Source organism: Anopheles maculipalpis, chromosome 3RL, assembly GCF_943734695.1.
Source record: "Anopheles maculipalpis chromosome 3RL, idAnoMacuDA_375_x, whole genome shotgun sequence".
NCBI lineage: Eukaryota > Metazoa > Arthropoda > Insecta > Diptera > Culicidae > Anopheles > Anopheles maculipalpis.
Genome location: NC_064872.1, coordinates 31900927 through 31922167, shown reverse-complemented (window position 1 = coordinate 31922167; position 21241 = coordinate 31900927). Strand labels below are relative to the sequence as shown.

The window sequence follows — 21241 nt, the reverse complement described above, 5'->3', positions numbered from 1 at the left end:
ATTCACGGCGCAGCATCTCGCCTTTGCCCGAGCGTTTCGGCAACTGCTTCACAAGAGCCAAGCACCTTTTCGAAAGCGGCTGAAGGATGGCCTATTGTTACGTGCCTGTCAGTAGTTCATCTTGGCGCTTCATTGTACTGTGCCAGCTTGGCTTTCAACACCGAAGCGTACTTCAAACGAAAATGGATGAAGTTCTTCCAGGCAGCTTCTTCTGCGTTGAGCCATCTTCTTTCTATCCTGCTGCCACTGGGACAGAAGGGAAAGGTGAAATTCCAACCGAGCAAAAGAGGATGCAACGTTTTATAGTCACACATAAAGACACATAAATTATGCTATCAGAAAGGTAACGCCAGCTGCCTGTGCTTCCTCCTGTGCTCAGGATGTGCATCGCATGCGTTGCGTTTCGTCGGTGTGAACACTATGGCGATGTATTTGTTGTTCGGGCTTGCTGAATGGCTTGTCGGTTGCTTAGCAACAGTGCCAGACACGGTACAGATTAACGGTCGCGATGATGTTCTTTTACGGTTGTCTCAAAGCCGACCTTTTCCCGGGAAATATATTATCCCCGAACCGGCTTGTCTCGACTTGTTTTATCGACATTCTTTTCCATACATGCAACCGTATTTGTCGTTAAAGAGTATGAGTGTGTTGTGAGTGTGTGATCGTGCGTTCTACATTTCATCCGTTGTAATAGGTTGTCAGTAGAAAGCTACAACAAGAGGTCCACCGATGGTGTACGAGTTAGTGGAGCACTTAAATGGTTGAAAGGTGAGTAGCTTCCAGTTGACAGTTGGCTGACATAATGAAATATAATATCCTTCTAACAGCTGTCATACATGCTTGGCGATAAAGTTTAAAAGATACGGAGGGTAGATAGTGAGCAGATGACAACGCAATTAAAATAAAAACCAGGTTGTTAATGGTGGATTTTACTCAAGCAAAGAACAAACAAACAATGACTTCAATGGATGACCTTTATAAGAAGAATGTAATTTAATTTTCATTGATGGACGCTGTTCTAAAAGAAAAACCTAAATGAAAAAACCTAAATTAATGCTCAAGCAAGTCACATTATAATTTTCAATAAGCTGAACGAATTTGGAAATTGAACGTAAAATAGTAAATTTATGCCTCAAAATGGTTGTCGATTTTAATTTGAAATGAATGGTTCTTCATTATTTACAATAAGTTTTAAAAAGCTTTTTGTTAGTTTGCATTCCGAAATTATAAGAATCCATTCCACAATTTACTGCTTCAAGCAGTTTTAAAAACTGCTTTCCTGTATTAAGGAATGATTCAAGTACAGACGATTTATGAGGTTGGGTGGCTATCATGCAAGCTGGTGATTAATCTGCGTGCAAAAAAAAGTGATAAATAAAAAGCCACCAATTATCGAAGCATTACATGGCTTTGTGCCTACGCTAAGGTCTTCGAGCTCCTAATGTAGGAACCGCTTCTCGCTGCTACCACAATTACCTCGACAACACTCGGCACCAATCTATTTCAAAGCATTCAACCATCATCAAGCTGTTATAATTCGTTAGCCACTGCCAGAAGACCATCGATGCTGGGCGTATACAAATGTACAGACAGCTTTCGATAGTGTTCCACATTTCCTACTGCTTGTCAAGTTAAAAATCCTTGGGCTATCGAAGTAACACTTGACCTGGATGTACTCCTTTGTCTGCGACCGATACTACTGCATTAAAATGAGACCTCCTGATAGCTATCTGCTTTACGATGAGAAGCTGTTTCTTCTCATGCAGTTGCGTCTTCAGGCAGCATTGAGTACGTTACTGTCCTCATTCTCTACGAATGGCCTTGAGTTATTCGTTTAAAAGCGTGTTGTCGTCTATTTTGCAATGAAGCCAAACCCTCTGATCTATGAATACGCACTAGACGAGACTATACGCGCTAGACGTATCCTCCAGCAAAAGCTCTGTCAGGGATCTTGGGATTCTCCTTGACCACAAGTTAACTTTTCACGATCAGCTTGAACACATTACCGTTAAGGGTAATCAGCTCTTGCGACTGGTCAAACAGCTTGCGCGTGGCATTAATAACCCGGTCTCGGATATGACGCTGTATTGCTCGCTGGTTCGATCTGTACAGCGCAGATCCTCGAGGTTTGCTTTACGTTCCTGAGGAGCCCAACCAAACTACGCTGGACGTTATGCGTTACTTGGCCTCGATACCATCCGCGTTTATAAATTGTATTCGTGCTCTGCGTCCTACTACTTGTAATTTGTGACCAATATGAAAAAAAAATCTTCAAGGGGAGCACTGGTGGTCCGTTGATTTGAATAAACTAAAGACAAAAACAGTAATAACTTACCATCTATGTTTCTTGAAAGATCTTTCGATGTAATGTTGCTTTTTCAAATCAGGCAAAAAAAATTGTTAGATTTGGTATGGTAGCTCTAAGCAGTATTGTCAAATCAGGCACAAATATTGCATTTTTTATTGCCTAGTATTTTAAACAACTTAAGAAGGGTACATGTTTCCTGTTATATCTTTGTATTTGCTTTGCATATCTTTGTAATTTGAAGGAGCAAAAGCAAAATTGTACTCTATGTTGAGAGGTTCATATTTCAGACCCAAATCTTCGACATTGTCGTCAATAGTTGCTAGTGGATAAGTTGAAAGGAATTTGATAATTGATATCTATTTCTTTTTGGTGTAATTTTATCGAGGACATCTTCATATCAATGTTTAAGTTTTTCAAAAGATACAAGGAACTCAGTCTTCTTCATCAGATTATCTAGCAAATGATATCCGAGAAGAAAGTCTTTCACCCAATGTACAAAAAGGGTGACAGACTGGAATGCTCTAGCTATCGTGCCATTTCAGTCCTTAATGCCGCCTTTAAGACCCTGTCCCAGATCTTGTTTTGCAGACTTTCCCCCTTTGCCACGGATTTCATCGGCATAATGCAGCGGCCCCACTTTCCTGGAAAGCTGATCCGGAGAAGTGCAAAGTTAGAGTATCGAACATGCTGTCGGAATCGTTCGAATCTCACAGGGGTCTGAGGTAAGAGCACGGACTCTCCTGTCTACTGTTCAATATAGCCTTGGAAGGTGTCGAATACGAAGCGTTGTGCTAGACAACGATATCCATGGCACGGTTCCCTACCGGTCTCTTCAATTTCTTAGCTTCGCGGATGACACTGACATCGTTGGCAAGACGACAGCGAAGGTGTGTGTGGCGTACACCCGACTGAAACGTGAAGCAACAAGAATTGGATTGATGATCAATGCGACAAAGACGAAATACCTGCTTGCCGGAGGATCTGATCGTGACAGAGCCCGATTGAGAAGCAGCGTGTTAGTCGACGGCAACGATCTCGAGGTAGTAGAGGAGTTCAGCTATCTTGCGACTGTCGTAACTTCGGATAGCGATGTTAGCATCGAAATCTGGAGGTGCATTATGCAGCGGAATTGGGCCTACTACGGCCTTCACCGTCTGCTGAGTTCTAGAAGACTTCGAGACCTCGAGAAGACTTCGAAATGTGAGATATATCGCACACTGATACGCCAGATGATTCTATATGGAAACGAGTCTTGGACCATCCGAGCAGAGGATGCATCTTTGGCGGTGTGTACGAGTATGGAGTGAGGAGGAGAAGGATGAGCCACGAGTTTGCTGAGCTTTACGAAGAACCGGACATCCAGACGGTGGCAAAGACCGGCAGGATACGATGACTGGGGCATGGATGCCCCAGTCATGAGGATGCCGGACTATTCGTCAGCAACGCACAGCTTGGCACGAGGCGTCGGGGAGCACAGCGATTTCGTTGGCTAGATCAGGTGAAGGGAGACCTGTCGGAGATCGGGTGCCTACATAGATGGGAAGCTGCAGCCAGGGATCGAGTTTCCTGGAGATCTGTTGTTGACCGGCCCATGTCACGACAACGTGCTCTTTAAAAGAGCAAGCCAACATGATGATGATGATGTTTGAGAGCTAGAAGATTTCACGGCTATTTTACATTAACAGACACTGTGAAATGTTGATTATTATAGTGGTTGCTTTTAATTCACTAATTTTTATAGAATATTTCATTCTTGATACGCGAATAAAAATTATTCGCCATAAATAATAATAATATGTCAAATCGTATCTTTAAAAATATTATGGTCAACTACAAATAACATTTTCCAGGAAGAGTCCGAATTGAAAGTGATGGAATACATTACACCAGCATTTCAATTTTACATTACACTAATCGATCCTTCCGATGTTGGCACTGATACATTACTTCATAAAACGTAACTTCAATCGTCCTACAAATCGAAAGTGAATACGAACGTTTCTTCGACGAGAAACGGATAAAGAAAACGCATAAAGCTAAGCCATACCCAAACACTGGCCGTATCGGAGATTGAACAAAGAAAAACAAAATATAACTCCCGTGCCCGTTTATCTGTGAGAAGATGAATTGGTGAAACTGAAGAGCAAGAAACTGAAAAGTGGAAAACAACTACGGAACAAAAACTCCTACCAACCGATTCCCAGCAGCGGAACGACATGAAGCGATGCGGGTGGAAATTAGCATACCAAACTGGAAACTTATCACCCCTTTTTTGCTTTGCCTGGTGGAAACAGCGGCGAAGTCAGAGGTGTCGTGGCTACGCGTCAAATCGCGAACCTCTTTTTGTGAGTGTGTGTGACTATATTTGTGGGAGTGAAATGGGAAGAAAAATAAGCCGAAGACGAACCTGCTTCCTGTAGCGGTATCAACTTGCGCGAAGTTGATTCCATCCTCCAGAAGTTCATGGCGTCCCTCTTTCTTAGATTAACCGAGCACTACTACAATCAGGCCTGTTTTGAATGAACCGAGACCGGGCGAAAGCTTCCGGTAAGAATTGTGCACACCCCTTGGGTAATTCAAGAAACTTCCACACGGAGCTCCATTCGGTGGGTGGAGAATTTTCGAAAACGATCCCCGTATCCTGTGCTGTGCGGTGTAGGCTGGTATTGGGGGCTGGGGGATGGGAAGTTAATTTGCATAAAAAGATTAAATTCAAGTTGATGAAAATTAGCAAGTTGGCTTTGGATGGATGGACGCGCGATGAAGAAAAGTCAGTGTTTTGTACTTTGCTTTTCGCGGCGCTACCGTGAAAAATAGATCCCACAGAGTACACAGACGAAAACGAAGAAAGCAAGAAAGGAAGCAGCCCCAAAAAAAAAAAAGCACCAAGCAGATCACCTACAGACCTCGTCGTCGTAAAATTTTGCGCCATCGTATATAACAGCAGGATGAGCCTTAGCCGAGTGAGCCGAAGAATGATTGGGCAGCGAGAAAAGGGAAACTGTGTCAACAGTCGCGGACAAATGTCATCCCAGGAAATGGTTGTCTTGTAGCTCATTAAGCTTGATCGTTCTGCTGGTTTGGAGCTTCGGTGGATGGGAGTAAGACACAAACTCCCACCCACAATGACCCGCAAAAGCGACCGACCGATGAGGGATGGCCAGCGCCATCTCGCCAAGGGAGCATTAAAAATAAATTATTACCACCGACTACCGGTAGCAAAAGGTGGCCCGTTTGTTCATTGCCAAACTGCACTTAAGGGTCGGCTGGAAGGGTGGTGGATGGTGGAGGAGAGGCAAACAATGCTAGCCAAAATGTGTCCACTTTCGTACCCGGGGGTGAGTTTAATTAGAAGAAAGTCAAAACGAAGCTGCGTCTCGATGGAGGCAACTGTAGGGGATATATATTTTTTCTACCGGTGTCTGTTGTTTCTTCGTAAGGACATTTTGTGTGTTTGGTGTAAGTTATGTTGTGCGTGTACTAGGATGAGTGGTCAGTGCATTACTGCAGACTAAAATGGAGAAGAGAACGAGAGGAAACAAACATTTTTTTCTTATTTTGTGACTTCAATCGATGTCCTCTTGGGCAGGTAGAATAGGTTTGACCTAGTAAAAGATCACGATTAATCACCGAAAAAGTTAACCGTCAGCAATCGGAATCATTCCTGTACCTTTCCGCTCATGGTGAGCCTTTGAGTGAGTTCATTTCCGGTGGGGTGTCAACGTGTCTTTCACGTACCGGGCGGTGACATTGGAAAGAAAAATGGACTTTTCATACGATTCATTAAGGCATTAAGGTGTTGGTAGCGATGTCCTTCTTGGTACAATTTTGTTGATTCGATTTCATACTGAGTTGTTTCATGGAATAGAATAATCCTTTCATTCATACGGGAATTCGTTTTAAAAATAAAATGCACTGTGATCACCCATTTCCACTCTCACTTTCTCTCTTTCTCTCTCTCTCTCTCTCTCTCTATCTTTCTCTCTTTGATACCGCCGCTCTCATTCGTTTAATGATCACTCTGTCTATGGGCCTTTCGCTCTCTCTCTCTCTCCTACATGTATGTCTATTAGTGATGTGCGCTCCGGAGTTCCGAACCAACGGCTTGAGAGCCGGCTCCGGAGCAGTTGGTTCGGAGCCGACTCCGAACGGTTGAGCAGACGGTTTGTTCAACGTACAGCTTTGATATCAAATATTTTGCATTATCAGAAGCTTTTTGTAACCAATCTTTATTTTGACAGGAGAATTGGCAATCGCACATTGAGCGTATGTTGTTGTTTTTGCTTATAGAGACTTTGCGTCTTTCGACTGCATTCGTCTCTCCCTGTGACTGGAAGGAAACATTGAGCGTAGATCGTAATTGTCAAAGCAGCACGTTCAACAAACCGAATCTGCTCCGGAGTCGTTGGATCGGAACCGTTGGTTCGGAGCCGTTGGTTCGGAACCGGCTCTGAGGCAGTTGGTTTGGAACCGGCTCCGGAGCCGTTGGTTTGATTTTTTTCTGGAGCCAGTCGGAACCGGCTCCGGTTCTGGAGCCGTTTTTCCCATCACTAATGTATATTATCAGAAACATACCTTTAAATCAGATTTCTGGAGTTCCTTTTACTCCTTTTTGGCTATTGTAGGGAATAATTGATGTTTAGTTTTATTAAATGTCTTGATGATCGATACATGAATAGACGATGGCGTAGTGCTGGCAGTAATGGAATTGGGGAGACACATTTTACAATTCATGGTTCCATAACGGAATGGAGGAAACCACTAGTTGATTTTAGTGGAACTGGCCATATGCAAAGTTTCAAGCTGGTGATGTTATTAAATTTAATGAATTAGTTCCAATATTTCTTTGTTTGTTATGTAAATTGTATCGAGTATATTATATTGATGTCATATTTTAATATTACATGATTATTACCAACTCATTCCTCTTACTCGTTTAACATTTTTCACCAGCAATACCTATCTTTACTGTCCGTGATTGTAAATTAATAAATTAAAAACTCTGGCACGAGCGTGTCGCGTACACGCAACGACAACGCGCCAAACGACATTGGTAATAAATCTCATTACACGTTAAGTACACATGGATCAGGCTGCTGCTTTATGAGGTAATTAGCGATCGGTTAGCACTTTGATGCTTACGGATGGATTCGCGCGTGTTCTCTTGTGCGAGGGCTTACATGCGACACTGTAATCGAAAGCTGATTAGCCGGCTTTTAATCACCGGAAACGGCATCGGATTACGTGTCCCGGTGTGTATTAAAAAGCAAATTATCAGCTGAGCTGTGGTGAAAAGCGGTTTATCTTCTTTTTTGTTTTGCAAACACCCTTACAAGCATGAATTTATTTTAATATTAATCTTTCGACAATGGAATAATTGTTGTAGTATTTTTTCAACTAATTCATGCCGAGATTTGGTGCAAAGCCAAAATTGCTAACATGCCAAAATTGATTACATGTAGTCCTGTAACCCATAATAATGAACAAAATTTGTAATTTTTTGAAAACCCATTATACAAAACAGAATTTGAATGTTTTCAGGGAAAAAACAAACGTTTCAACAACCCAACACTTTCAATGAATTATACATTTAATGAGAATTAAAAATCGATAAACACTGGCCACGAGCGTAATGCACGCGTTTGCAATGCAATAATGAGAATAATTGAAATTCATGCCACAAATAAAATGGTGAACATATTGCCCTCACTTTACACGGGAATTGTTTTACGCTTTCGGAGCCGCCGCATACTCAAGAAGAGGTGAAAAAAAGCTGCTAAGAAGGAAAAGGAAATGAGCACAATAAAATATCATAATCAATAGATAAAAAATGAATTTTACTTCCCGAATCACTGTACTGCACAACCAGCCAATCGTTACAATCGAATCGATCCGGTTACGAAATGGGAGTTTTCCGTCAAAGTGTTGTCATGCCAGAAAGGAAATCTTTGATTGTGCCAGTCTAGACGTTTGAGATGGGCACGCGTGTGTATGTGTTTGTGTCTTGTTGGAAAGTTGTGCTTCCCTGTAGAACGATTGCGACACTACGTTGGCGGCATTTACATCATATCTATTGCTTGCCTAGGTCTTATCACCTTGCCCAACGACGGCTACGACGATCTTTGCACCCCTTACGACGCCAGTGCCGTCGCGGAAGGTGGCGTTGCGGGATTGCGAAAACGGAATGGAAAACGGAAATGAACCAAAGACTTTTCCCGTCAACTGATTTCGCTTCCGTTACGGTTCCGCTCCTGATTGCGTGCATTGTGTGCGCGTTGTAACATGTTCGCGCATTGGCGACATTCCCAGGCACCTTGCATGAGCCAGCGTCACTGGCAATTGCAATCACAAATGCACACAAACACACTTTCCCATGACCGTGCACTAATGCCAACTTCGATTGGTTGCGAGCAATCGAAGAGGGTAGTAATTTTTCCCGATTTCCTTCCGCATGCACTTGATGGCGATGAAGATGGCGTGTAGATGTTTGGTGACGGCCTATGCAAGCCAGGTAGATATTCGCGAAAGAGAGGTGGATGAGAAGGCGCACGGTAGCGGGAGAGGAAATTGAGAAATGTTTGCTGGCGACAACACGACACAAGACGGCACTGAATGTGCTGCTAGTACCACCGAGCGTAAGACAGGCACAACCAGCGGTCCACAGGACGTTACACCTTGCGAGAGTTTGGTGCCAAACCCGTGACTTGGGTTGCTTTTCCTTACGGGCTTTCTTCGCCCGTTTGGGCCACCGTTGCCAAGGAGTACGTTTTTTCTGTGGAAAGAAAAACACAAATCTTCACGCATATTGACATGTTTTATGTGTGGCGGAAGTTTACGTTGGAAGTTCAACTATTTTTCCTTGAGTTTTTGTTGTTGTGATAGATTTCAACTAAGATTTTTCTCTATTTTCTTTCTATTGAATGGTTTTATCTGAGATCGAATATGAGTTAAACCCGAAGATTCAATTAAGAACGAATAAAAAGAAAAAAAAATTAATAAAAAAATATAAAACTATGCAAATGGGTTCTAAAACAAAGCACCAAAATCAAACGTAAAGAAATATTATTCTAAGCTATTTCGTTATCCTCTCTCTTAATCATTTGGTATCATCTATTTAATTTCTTCTTTTTCTGTTTCTTGGATAAAACTTTGAATTTATGTTAAAAACTTTGCAAATTCAACATTCCTTTTTGATATGCACAAGACATCAATTTTGTATCATAAAAATGGTTGAAATATACGAGTACAAAATAATAGATAAATTGGGCGATCCTCAACATACGTTACGCTAAAATTGGGATTATTTTACCCCCTCTATCGCAACAAAACGTAACATTGGAAGGAATCTCTCCTTCAATATTAAGAAACAATGATGCAACCCCCTCCCACTTCCTTCGAAAATTGACTTAAATATAAAATTTGGATGTGGCGGCCCAGCGGTTTAGGCGACAGCGGCACTAGGGACAGGACTGACTATCTAACTACGTGGTATCGAGAATAATCTAATAAGCCATTTCGATGGCCGGCGTGACCTTAGAGGCCGTTAAGCCAACAGTTGATTTTGATCTGGTTCCTCTGTAGTGTATCGATCTCGAAGGTTCCGATGAAAATCATCGCAAAGATCGTTCACATACGCGTTCTCAAGGCGGTAAGGTTTCTAAGACATTCCTTCATTAAGAAGAAGAGCGAAAATTTGACGCAGCTGCGAGGGCATCCGAAATGAAACAGCTTCTTGAATTTGACATCGTCTTGTATAAGTCCGGCTGCAGTGGCTGTCTGTTGCGAAATGTTAAAAATGTTTCCCAGGACTGTTTACCTTAACTGTTGACTGGCTTTGGCTTTGCAAAATGATAATGTTCTGGAACTTCTTGATATGCCAATGTGCGTGTGGTTACATCGTTAGCTATCCGCTCAAAAATTGCGTTAGCATAGTGTAATCATAATGGTTTTCGGCGGACGTCTCCTCTGGTAAGGCGAGCCAACCACGCGGAAGGCACCTCTGGTTTTTCGATAGAATGGTGTTCGAAATGGGAACCGTTGACGTGGACATATTGGCCTCGATCCGAGTGAATAGCGGGGTTATTGCTGCATGGTGTCCGTTCTTGAGTGGTAATACCGGCAACCGATGCGGTGCAAACGTACAACTCTTTCGGCGGACGTCTCCATAGATGGAGCCGCTGTATCTTGATCACCCGTAACCGTTTGCGGCTCTCGATGCTTCAATCATTTTATAACAGTAATATAAAATTAAATCATCGCAATGACTACTACATAATTATTCTGAAAGGCTTGTTATATGTATTGATGTGTGATTTAGGAGAAAGATTGTCAGATTATCATGAATACGGAGGAACTGCATATCCAAGTAGGGGTATAGTCTATTCTTGTTTACGGCGTCATCCTTTCCCAATCTGTATGGAGAAAAATTTAATATACAAGTAGGGGCAAAAACTACGCTTTGCCCATTGCAAAATTTTTATAGCGATATGACATTCCGTTACATAACACAAAGTCCCCTCCTCCTTGTGTATCAAATCGTTACGCTAGATGGTTCTCCCCCCTCCCTCCCCTCGAGCGTTTCGTAATTTATGAAATCCCTCAATGTCTGAACGTAAAGATATAAACTGTTAAACTAATCTTCAAAATGTAAATATAAAAAATTACATTATTGATTGATATACAAATTGTTTACGACGCAGTTAAAATTTCATAAATAATTGCAAAATACAGTTCACACAAGCCAATGTGCCAAATTAATGGCAAAAAACGCAGTCGCACAGCTAATCCGTTCAGGTTCGTTAGGTAATAACGTGGGCAAAAGTTGATCATTTCGGTTGAGTTTTACACCCTTCAATGGTGATAATTAAATTTGACCTTTACCCAGAACGTGTTACTGTTCTAGGCTGGAAAAAGTGGCACAACTTTGGCACGTCTAAAAAAAAATAAAAAATACCCAAACACACACTAGCCCTTCGATAACAGCTCTTCAGGACGAGAGCCGAGAGCCTGCGTGCAAAAATGGTGCTCATATCGAACGGTTCATTTGCGCACGAAGCAATCCCGCCCCCGAGAGTGTTATTTCACGTACAATTCAATTAACTGATTAAGCCTCCGTTGCGATATGCGATTACTCTCACTGGGACCCGCTGATCAAAAACTATTGGCCAGAATCGGAAGGGGGGAGAGAGAGAGTATGGAAAAAAGGCAAAGGAAAATTGGTTCGCCGGGGAGGGTAGCTCGAGCAAGAAAATCCAGCCGAGTGCCGATTTGGTTCCGCTCGAGTAGCGGAGGCTTTTGGCCATAAAGCAGCAGAATGTGATGGGAGTGATGGGCCTAACCGCAGCCTCGCACAGCATGCATATCGCTCCCAGTCCATGGGGACTAATAATAATCGAAAGGCAATCAACGGGGCAGATTAAAGTACTCAGCGTATCTCGTACCGGTTGCGTGGAAGTTCCGACATCTAATCGATCATTTGCTGCCAACATGAACACATTTCCTGGTAGCCATATTTTGCGAGTGGTAAACAGATGCTTGATGGTTGTAGCAAATGTTGTAATACAGTGGTGGTACTTTAAGTGCGATTTAAAGGTTTAAAATTTAGGCATTTTTCGCTGTTCGCTTTACGAACAGGTTTGTATGCAGTTGTATGGATTTTTGAGCTTAGGTGCGGTATATAGTTACTACCGTGAGCCAGTTATTTGAAGTTATACTATATGAAAATAAATGACTTTGTATTAGACATGGACTAGTAGTTTTATACGACAAACGCTCTTTAGCTAGGACATTACATCCTTCTTAACGCTTGAAATGACTCTTGGATCTAATCTTCAAATAAATATGGAGACATTGAAGCTTGATGATAATTCTTTATGGTAAGAGTAAATTTCTTTATTCCATTTCGGACGTTGCATGGTACTTACAGTATTTTTTACAATCGTACTTGTGCAAAAATCCGCTTCTTCTTCATTTTGGCCTGCTCAGAGTTGAGCACATGGCTAGTTCACAAATCAGTTTCTAAGAAACTCGGTCTAGGACTGTCCTCCATCCACGGCTGCATCCAATCTCCGACAGGTTTGATTGAACTTGATCCAGCTAACGAGCTCGCTGTGCTCTTCTATGATCTTTAAAAAAAAAAAACAAAACAGGAGAGTCCGTACCCTTGTCTTAGACCCTTGCCTTGCCGTTGAAAGTTGAACGATTCCGACAGCATGCTCGAAACTCTTGCCTTACACTGCACCCCGTCCATAGTGGCCCTTAACAGCCAGCTAATCAGCTTCCCAGGGAATCCGTATTGGTATATTGTATTCCATAATTAGTTCGTAATTTAAATCATTGAATAAATCAGAAAAGAGAGGCCCACCTGGCCTGAGGTGGGAACCATTCCCTTTGGTAGTACCTGTTTTTTACTGAATAAACCCTACATGAGGCTTCATGGAACATTTCCTTTCCATAAATTTAAGGTATAGACGCTTTACCTTCCGAATGCAACGTCTCACCGCCGCGCTATGCCTACTTGGTTAGGGTCTTAGGTTTACTATCGTCGCTGGTACCTGAAAACCTTCCATTACTCCACGGTGATCTTCTGCCTATCGCGGGCCGCCTTCAATACACAACAGTCAATAAGTCGATAAACAAGTGGTGCGTTAACAAATGATGCTCTAGGAATTTCTGGAGGATCTAGCGTAGAGGAATGATTTAGTCGATAGTAGATTTGCCTCCTACAAATCCAGCTTGGTAGTCTGCAAAACTCTTTTAGGCAACATTCAGGATTTTGATGTTCCGGAAGTTAACACAGTCCTTCCTGTCGCGCTTTTTGTACACCGGGCGTATGACACCCGATCGGTAGTAGTTCGTCTTGGTCCCAAATCTTAACAATCAGCCGGTGCATGATGGCGGCAAACCTCTCCAGACCTATGTTGAACAGTTTGGCCACGAGCCCATCGCTGCCAGCTAATTTGATACATATCAGCTGTTTGATGGCACTGATGACTTCGTCCAGGGAAGGCGGGACGACATTCCTCTGCCTCCTGCGCCTTGTTCGGTATATACTGCATCTGCTCTGTTAAGGTGTCTGTCGAAGTAGCACTTCCACCTGTTGATCACCTCTCGCTCGTCCGACAAGATATCTCCTTCCTCATTGCGACACATAGTGATCATGAGAGTAAAACCGCCTCGTGCCACATTCAACATGCTAAAGAACTTGCGGGTTTCCCCCGACTGGGATAGTTGCTGCAACTCGTTGTTCGTCCGACTCTTCGAGGCTACGCTATTTGTCCTGGAAGAGCCGGGTTTTCTGCCTGCCTCCAGGAAATGGTCTGAGTCGACGTTTGTTCCTCTTTAGGTCTGTACATCGATAATATCTGAGTAGTGCCTTCCATCGATTCGATCGTGGTCAATCTGGGAAAATTTCTGCTGTGGTGATCTCCAGGAGTAGTTGAAGAAGGTGCTACGAATGGTCTTGTGCTTGGAGGAAGCGAAGTTCACAAGCCGAAGCCTGTTGTCGATCGTCAGCTGGTGGGCACTGAAATTTCCTATCGTGGGTTTAAATATCTTTTCCTGTCTGAGTAAAGAAAAGTTATTATAACCATTATTATGTTATAAATCCTTTACAATCCATTCCGTCTTGCCTTGTAAAAGTCTACATGGACAAAAGATCGACTGAAAATCGGATGAATTGCTAGGATACTGGGTTATTAGGAAAATCAACATAACGTGCTAGTTTATCGATTTGAGACATGCAAATGTCTCCAATCGAATCTTGAATCAATAAAAAGAAACTGATGTTGTTTGCTATGAATCGTGAAATGATGACACAAGTGTGAATTGAAATTCTTCTTGCCAAGTGTGCATGACACGAGCTATTATTCCTTCTGGTCTTTAGGTCGTAGGTGAAAATCACTCATCTTTGAATTCAAAAAACAATTCCGAAGTATTTCAATCGATGAGCATTTGATGAACCTGTTTCAATTGCTATTACGCCGCTCGTGTGCTTGTTAGGACGAACGTGTAGCAGCATGGTATGGTTTTTTTTTTATTTCTCACCATTTGCAGTACACCCGAAAAATGGTTCTCCATCATCATCATCATCACCCGTCGTTGGCAATTGGCTTCTTGGTGTTCAACTGGTGCTCAACGTGTCAGACCGACCTGCAGCAGGTGAGCGTACTGCAACCCACAAGACACGAACAGACCGACAGACCGACAGACGGACAGATACTGCTGATTGGTGCTCACTTTGTTCAATAACCGTTTCGTGTCTGTTGTTGGTGAAGCGATGGTTTTTTGTTGTGGTATTATTTTTCCATTGCAACACCTAATAACTCATCGTCACACATCCACGTAAAGTATCGAAAGCCTTCTACAAACATTACCCACCCTGCAACAAAACGTCCTGGCAGAAGAAAAGACTTTCACTTCACCGGCGCGTTAATTTCAAAAAGGCATCACAAAAAGTACACACACACACACACATACGCACTGCATATGGACGATTTTCGCCAGAAGGGTGAAAACACAACAAGGTGTTAATAAAAGTGAAACATCAACACGCTCATGGAGCATTGGTACCGACCAGGAAAGCGTCAGTGATTTCATATGTTTGAGAAAAATCGTGAACAACGTAGTATAAATTCAGGTGCTAATGGCTATCAGTCTCGACAGCTCAAAACATACCTCTAAGTTGCATGATTGGTAGAAAAAAAAAAACCGGCAATGATCTTTCGCTGCACAAGCAACACGGCTTGCACATGCACGCTGTGTTACAAAAGTTGTTCGGAAAAAGCAATTTTGCAAATGGCCTAGATTTGCCCAAAGGGCAACAATAACAGTTTGGGTATTGATTTTAATTTGAGTGCAAATGATTGCTGGCCAGCTGGAGCGTGGTTGGAAACGATATGGTAGAATGGCTTTCGAATGATTGCAGTCGGAATTTTTGTCATGGACACGATCGTAGTGATTGGTTTTGTGCAACATGTTCTTGAAAGATGAGTTGTTGTGTTAATGTATGTACCATGATTTAAGAATTTAAATCGATATCAGTTAGTTTATTTTAATTTTTTTAATATAATTATTCCTTTTGTTGACTTTTGTCATATCATTCAACATTTAAAAAGACTGCTTTAGGCTTAAATTTACTTAAACAATTTAAAATAATGAAGAGGATGAACCTGGATTTTAGAAATTAAATACGATTATTTTATTCAGGAATTTTCTTTATCGTGTAAAAATAATACAACTTTTTCAAAAATCTATTTTTCCTCAATTATGAGTAGGACAATCAGTATCCAAACAAAAAAAAAACATAATTTAAACTATTTGAAAAACATTTTATTTCATCAATCGATGCAATACAAAACATTCTAGAAAACGTTCTTGAAAATTCGTTCCTAAAGCTGCTAGCAATCATACGGTTGCCTTCTGCGTTGCGACATATTTTGAGCATCGATGGCCTTTAACGTGTGGAAATCAACCTGTCACCCCACTTTCAAATCTAATCCAATTCCTCACAGCCATCACAGCGTCACAGTGACGCTTCCTGCTAAATGTGTTCTGTGCACAAATACACTCCTGCTGAGACATGGGGGGAAAGAACGGGCAACGAGCACAAAATTGACGAAACGACGGTAACATCATCATTCTCATCATCTCCACTTCGAGTTTGCCTGTGTGATCGAAATCGGTTCAGTGAGCGATTTTCTATTTTTGTGTGTCGATGCGTTTTTTTTTCTGCTCCTTTGCTCGATTTCTCACTGGATGAGGGTTTGCTCTTGGTTTGGTTGTACGTGGCGAGATTTTGTGATCCTTGATCCGGGTGGAATTGAAAACGGGAGGAGGCAATCTTTACACCCTCTGACGGGGGTGGACCGAATGCCGAATAAATCAACAAATGTTACAATTTATTTTCAATTGATATTAATGATTGGTAATTGCTGCTGGTACTGCGGGTGCTACCACCGGTCGCGTTACCTTGTCTGTAGCCGTCCTGCCAAATTTCGGAACTGTGCCGGATCTCTCACGAAGCCGGTGGACATGAGTATATTCGGTTGGTGAGATGCTTGTTTTTTTTTTCGGAGTTCTTCGTTAGCTTGCATTCCTTTTTCATTCGAATAGATTTAGTCGATTGTCTGTTTGACTAAAGAACAGTCAGTCCACAGTGAAGGGGATGGCATGGGCATGGTAGGGGTTGAAACGCACAACTGTAACAAGCGTACCGGGAATGCAAACGTCAGACGAAACGAGCTCACGGTTCACGGTAGACCGAAGACGGAACGCGAAGAAATTAATTTGTAATGAGCAGATAAACGCTGAAGAATTGCGGAGGATGATTCCATTCCATTCCGCTTCACTAGTCGCCATCGTATTCCTGAGGTGGTCGGTGTGCGTGTCGGTGTGTTTGTGTGCTTGTTTGACCAGCAGATTCAGTGGTTAGAGCGTATGCTTCGGAGAGGAGTGAGTAGTAACAGGCAAAAGCAAAAATCAAGTTGTTTGCTGCCAAAATGAGAACGATCAGCCTGAAGATGATGATAATGATGATGATAAGTAAACTTACCGTTTCTGATGAATGTTGAAGTTGAAAATCTTTGTTAAAATGGAATAACGGTTGAAATGGCGGTTCTTGTAGAAGCAGTTAAGTTGTGATGAAATGTTTGTGTGACGTTTCTGTATGTTCTATTGGTGATGGAGTCGATCTAGTATATTTTGTGACAAAAAGAAAGTTTTACTGCATATTATGACGGTTTGGTTCTTCAAGATGATTCAAGAATAAATTTTAAGTATTAGTTAATACGATTGAAATTGTTAAAGCATATTTTTCGAAGCTTTTAGTAGCCTTCAAAAGTCAGTTGCTGAAGCTGTGATCGATGGGAAATTGGGCGTTTGTGCATTTCATTCACCAGGTACTGTATAGTCAGGTCTGCGTTTGACAAACCACAAAACCACCAGGCGGCTCCATCGGGATCGCACATAATTGTGGTTATTGGCTACATTAATTACTTTACAACTATCAAGCTTATGTTGCTGTTCTTGGCTAGCTTAATAGTGAAGAAATTTAAGTATAACGACCAGCATGCTCATTTTTAATAAACTTTACCCAAATCATTCCTATTTATATGAGTTTATAAGTAATGCCAAAAGCATTGAATTTTAAACGTATTTTAAAACTCGAAGCTGAATGTATTGTGACTCTATTAGTTGTTAAATTCTCATCACAAGGCTACTTTGGAGTAAACTTTTATCATATGAATGATACGAAAAACAAAGTGAAGCATTATACAACGAACATTTTAGAGAAACGTTATCTATGAAATCCTGGCCTTTTTTCTGACGTTCAATATTAGCTATGGCGTCTTTGTTTTCCGAGAAATATTTTTTATCCCTTTCCACCCTTCTAACACCAGCTTGCGCTGCCCTTTAGGCTATTACTTTTTCCACCCTGATAATAGTGTGAAAAGTTTTCTGCCTGCATTCGCGATAAATTGTGCATCGTGGTACGCTAGCGCCATGGATAATTTTTATTTTATTGCTGTCGTTTTCAGTTTTTTTTTTCTCCAATTCTAACAGGGTACTCAGCGTGAACGGGCTGTGATCGTGTGGGTGTATGTGAGTGTGCTTGTGGTGGATGAAGGAGCGGTAAGAGAACAAAACGAATCAGTTTTCCTTTGATGATGCAGCAATAGGGAACAATGGAGAAGTAGTGAAAGCCAGCATCAAAAGTTTTGTTCGCTGATACGTGGGTGCCATGAGAAATAGAAAAAACCGAAGAAGAAATGAGAAAAAATCAGCAGTAGAAGCGATAGGGAAAGGCAACTAGCAAAGCGCCATCATGCCGCATTCTGCTTTTGTAGGTGCAGGATAGGCGAGCAAGATTTGTGACATTCTTTATGACCTTCTCTTGTATGCCGAACCGTAACCACCATGTTTTTGTGTCTTGGGATGTGTCTTTTTTGTTATTTGTATCATTTAGTTTTCGGGAACACATCCCAGCGCTCTTGCCTGCCACAGTAAGGCATTCTCGTACTCACTTTTGTAGTGCGCCACCAAGTGGAGATGCAAGCGGTTTCTGGTTCGTTTCGAATTGATTCCAGGATCTTTCAAATCTTTTTCGATGCCTCCGCACCGTCCAACCCTTGGGTGGCAACGATGGCATCCCCCAAAACTAAGGGTGGGAAAAAGTTTTTCCAAATTTTTCGTCTTATTTTTCAACGTTTCCCATCAAAAGCATTTTTCACCAAACACATCACTTTCGCCCGACCCAAGACGGTGGTCGCTGTGCGGGTCGCTTCACCCGAAATGTAGAAGCGTTTTGCTGAATTGACAAATAAAAGATGATACCCATTTGCCGGTGGATACGTTCGCTTTTACGTTTCTTTGGTTGGATGCGGTTTTTATTTTGCTTCATTCTAAACCATCATCGAAAGACTTTCACCATGCATCTTTCAAGTGTCCTCGCAGGAGCGTGGTTCTTCTCTTGGGTTGTTTTTGGATGGAAAAATGAACCGCACGCTTTGGTTTGCTGCTTCGGTGTGTGTGTTTGTGTGTGAAAGTGAAAAATTCTAGTGCTACCAGCAACTTCAGTCATTGGGGGCCAGAAATTCGACAATATTGCTAACGTCGTCACCATCGATATTGACAACGATATTGATGGGCTTGGTACCGGTGGGAAAGATAAAGTAAAAAGGAGCAATGCAATCAGGAGACTTTGAGAGATTTAAAAATATGGTGGTTTGTGCCAAGTTGAACCAGTCGTTTGAACTGTGAACGATGGAGGGGACGAATCTTTTAAGTTATGCTGAAATGCCAAGTTAGTTGTTGGAAGATGTGGGGCGGTGTGTGCTCAAGTAATCTGGGGCTTATTATCGTATGATAAGTGTGGATACCTGTTAAAGTTGTTTCTTGATTACCTTTATTGTGTATCATACATTTGGTTTGAGGTTTTCATCATCTTCGAATAATGATATCGGAAGGGGACATTCACATTTTATTAATTCAAATGTATCATACTCGCATATACAAATCACAGCTCTGAAAAGTCAATTTGCATAAAAGCCTTCTTTTATAATCTCTAGAAATATTATGGCGAAAAATAGTTGATGAGTTGTATGATCGAAACAAACAGTTCAATTTAAAATGAAACAGTGCAATAAACATCTTCGAAGGTTAAATAAATCAGTTTTTCTTTTTGAGGAATTGGTGCTTAAAGTGCCTGATCATCTTATTTTCGTGTGAAAAGTTTAAGTTTAAGAGGTTATCGTACAAATGAACTATTTTATTTACTCATCCTAGTTCCAGCAGCTAGGATCAGAGATCCTTGAGATCAGAGATCAAATCAGAAAGGCGTGCCGTCCCACTCGAAAGTTTTACCAAGCGATAGCAGGTCGCCGAAACAACTTGATGGTGATCTGGTCAGTAACCAGCCAGACGTCTTCTCGCGATGGGCTCTGTATTTTGATGAACTACTTAGCGACCAGTTCAACGAACAGCTAGAGGCTCCACTAGCATACGGTTCCGCTGGACCGTACATCGAGGACAAACGAAAAGCTATCCGTCGGTTAAGGAACAATGAAGCACCCGGAACCGACGGAATCGTAGCCGAACTGGTCAAAAACGGGGTAGCCTCAGTAGAAATGAGGTTCATCAACTTGCAAATCGATGCCTTGTGATTGGAATCTCGGCATCATCTATCCCATATACAAGAAGGGAGATATGTTGGACTGCAACAACTACAGGAGTATTAGGGTGTTGAATACTGCCTACAAAATATACTCCCTAATCCGTCAGGATAAGCTTGTCTCATTCGTTGAACGGATAGTTGAAAACTATCAAAGAGGATTTCGTAACGGAAAATCTACGACCGACCAGATTTTCACCATGCGGCAAAACTTTACGAGGCCATGAGTTCTTTTGGAATCCCGGCCAAACTGATCAGGCTTGTTAGAATGACCATGACCAATGTCACATGCCAGGTGAAGGTGGATGGAAAACTCTCAGGGTCCTTTGCTACCACCAAAGACTTGTGTCAGAGAGATGGGCTCGCCTGTCTTTTATACAACTTGGCGCTAGAGAGGGTCATCCGTGACTTGGAGGAGGAGACTTCGAAAATCATCTTCTATAAGTCAACCCAGATCCTAGCATATGCTGACGATATAGACATCATTGGTCTACAGCTCTCCAAGGCAGCAGAGGCCTACCAAAGGATCGAGCAGCCGAAAGAAAACCCGAGGTTGCAGATTAACAAGGCAAATACCAAATTGATGGATGGTGATGACGACCTCAGCGTCGTGCAGCGAATTAGGCTTGCCAGGCTCCGATGGGCTGGCTGGCCATGTTAACTGCATGGCACTGGACGACCCAGCTCAGAAAGTCCTTTTAGGCCGTCCACACAGGCAAAGGAGGCGTGGTAGGCTCAGATTGAGGTGGGAGGATGGCGTGGAATCATTCGCCATCAAGGCCATATATTGAGGTGGGAGGATGGCGTGGAATCATCCGCCGTCAAGGGGTAACAGATTGGTCGATGATGGCGCGGGATAGTGAGCGTTATCGGATTCCTCTACGGCAGGCCAAGACCGCAAAGCGGTTGTAGCGCCTTGATAAATAAGTAAGTAAGTTCAAGCAGCCGCTTCTGTTGATGAAAGCAACAATTGTTGATCTTACACGCAATTGTTCATCAAATCGCGTAGCTTAACATCCACCATAATTAGCGTTGGGTAGTGTGGTTTGATTGCTTCTTTGAAGCCTCACCTTAATAAATGAAGCAGAGTCCCCATCTTGGCTTTGCCATCACAAAGTAACTTTTCCTTTATCAGTTAGTTCTGCGCATTTTATAAGCTCCAGTGAGCTCTCGCCCCTTGCAAAAAGAGCTACTTTAAACATCACTTATTATAAAACTGTCATTGCCATTAAGCTTATGTGTAGGAGACAAAAAGTACTAGGGTA

At 42.2% G+C, this 21241-nt stretch overlaps 1 protein-coding gene across 1 annotated transcript in view; it reads right to left on the bottom strand.

Annotated features, from left to right (window-relative positions):
* Window positions 1-1974: 1974 nt before the first annotated feature.
* The window catches only part of LOC126560561 (uncharacterized), a 32520-nt gene continuing 13253 nt past the window's right edge, over window positions 1975-21241 (bottom strand). Inside the window, exon 2 of the mRNA XM_050216519.1 lies at window positions 1975-2104. Within this exon, the coding sequence (XP_050072476.1) occupies window positions 1975-2104 (130 nt within the window). The remainder of the gene's footprint in view (window positions 2105-21241) is intronic.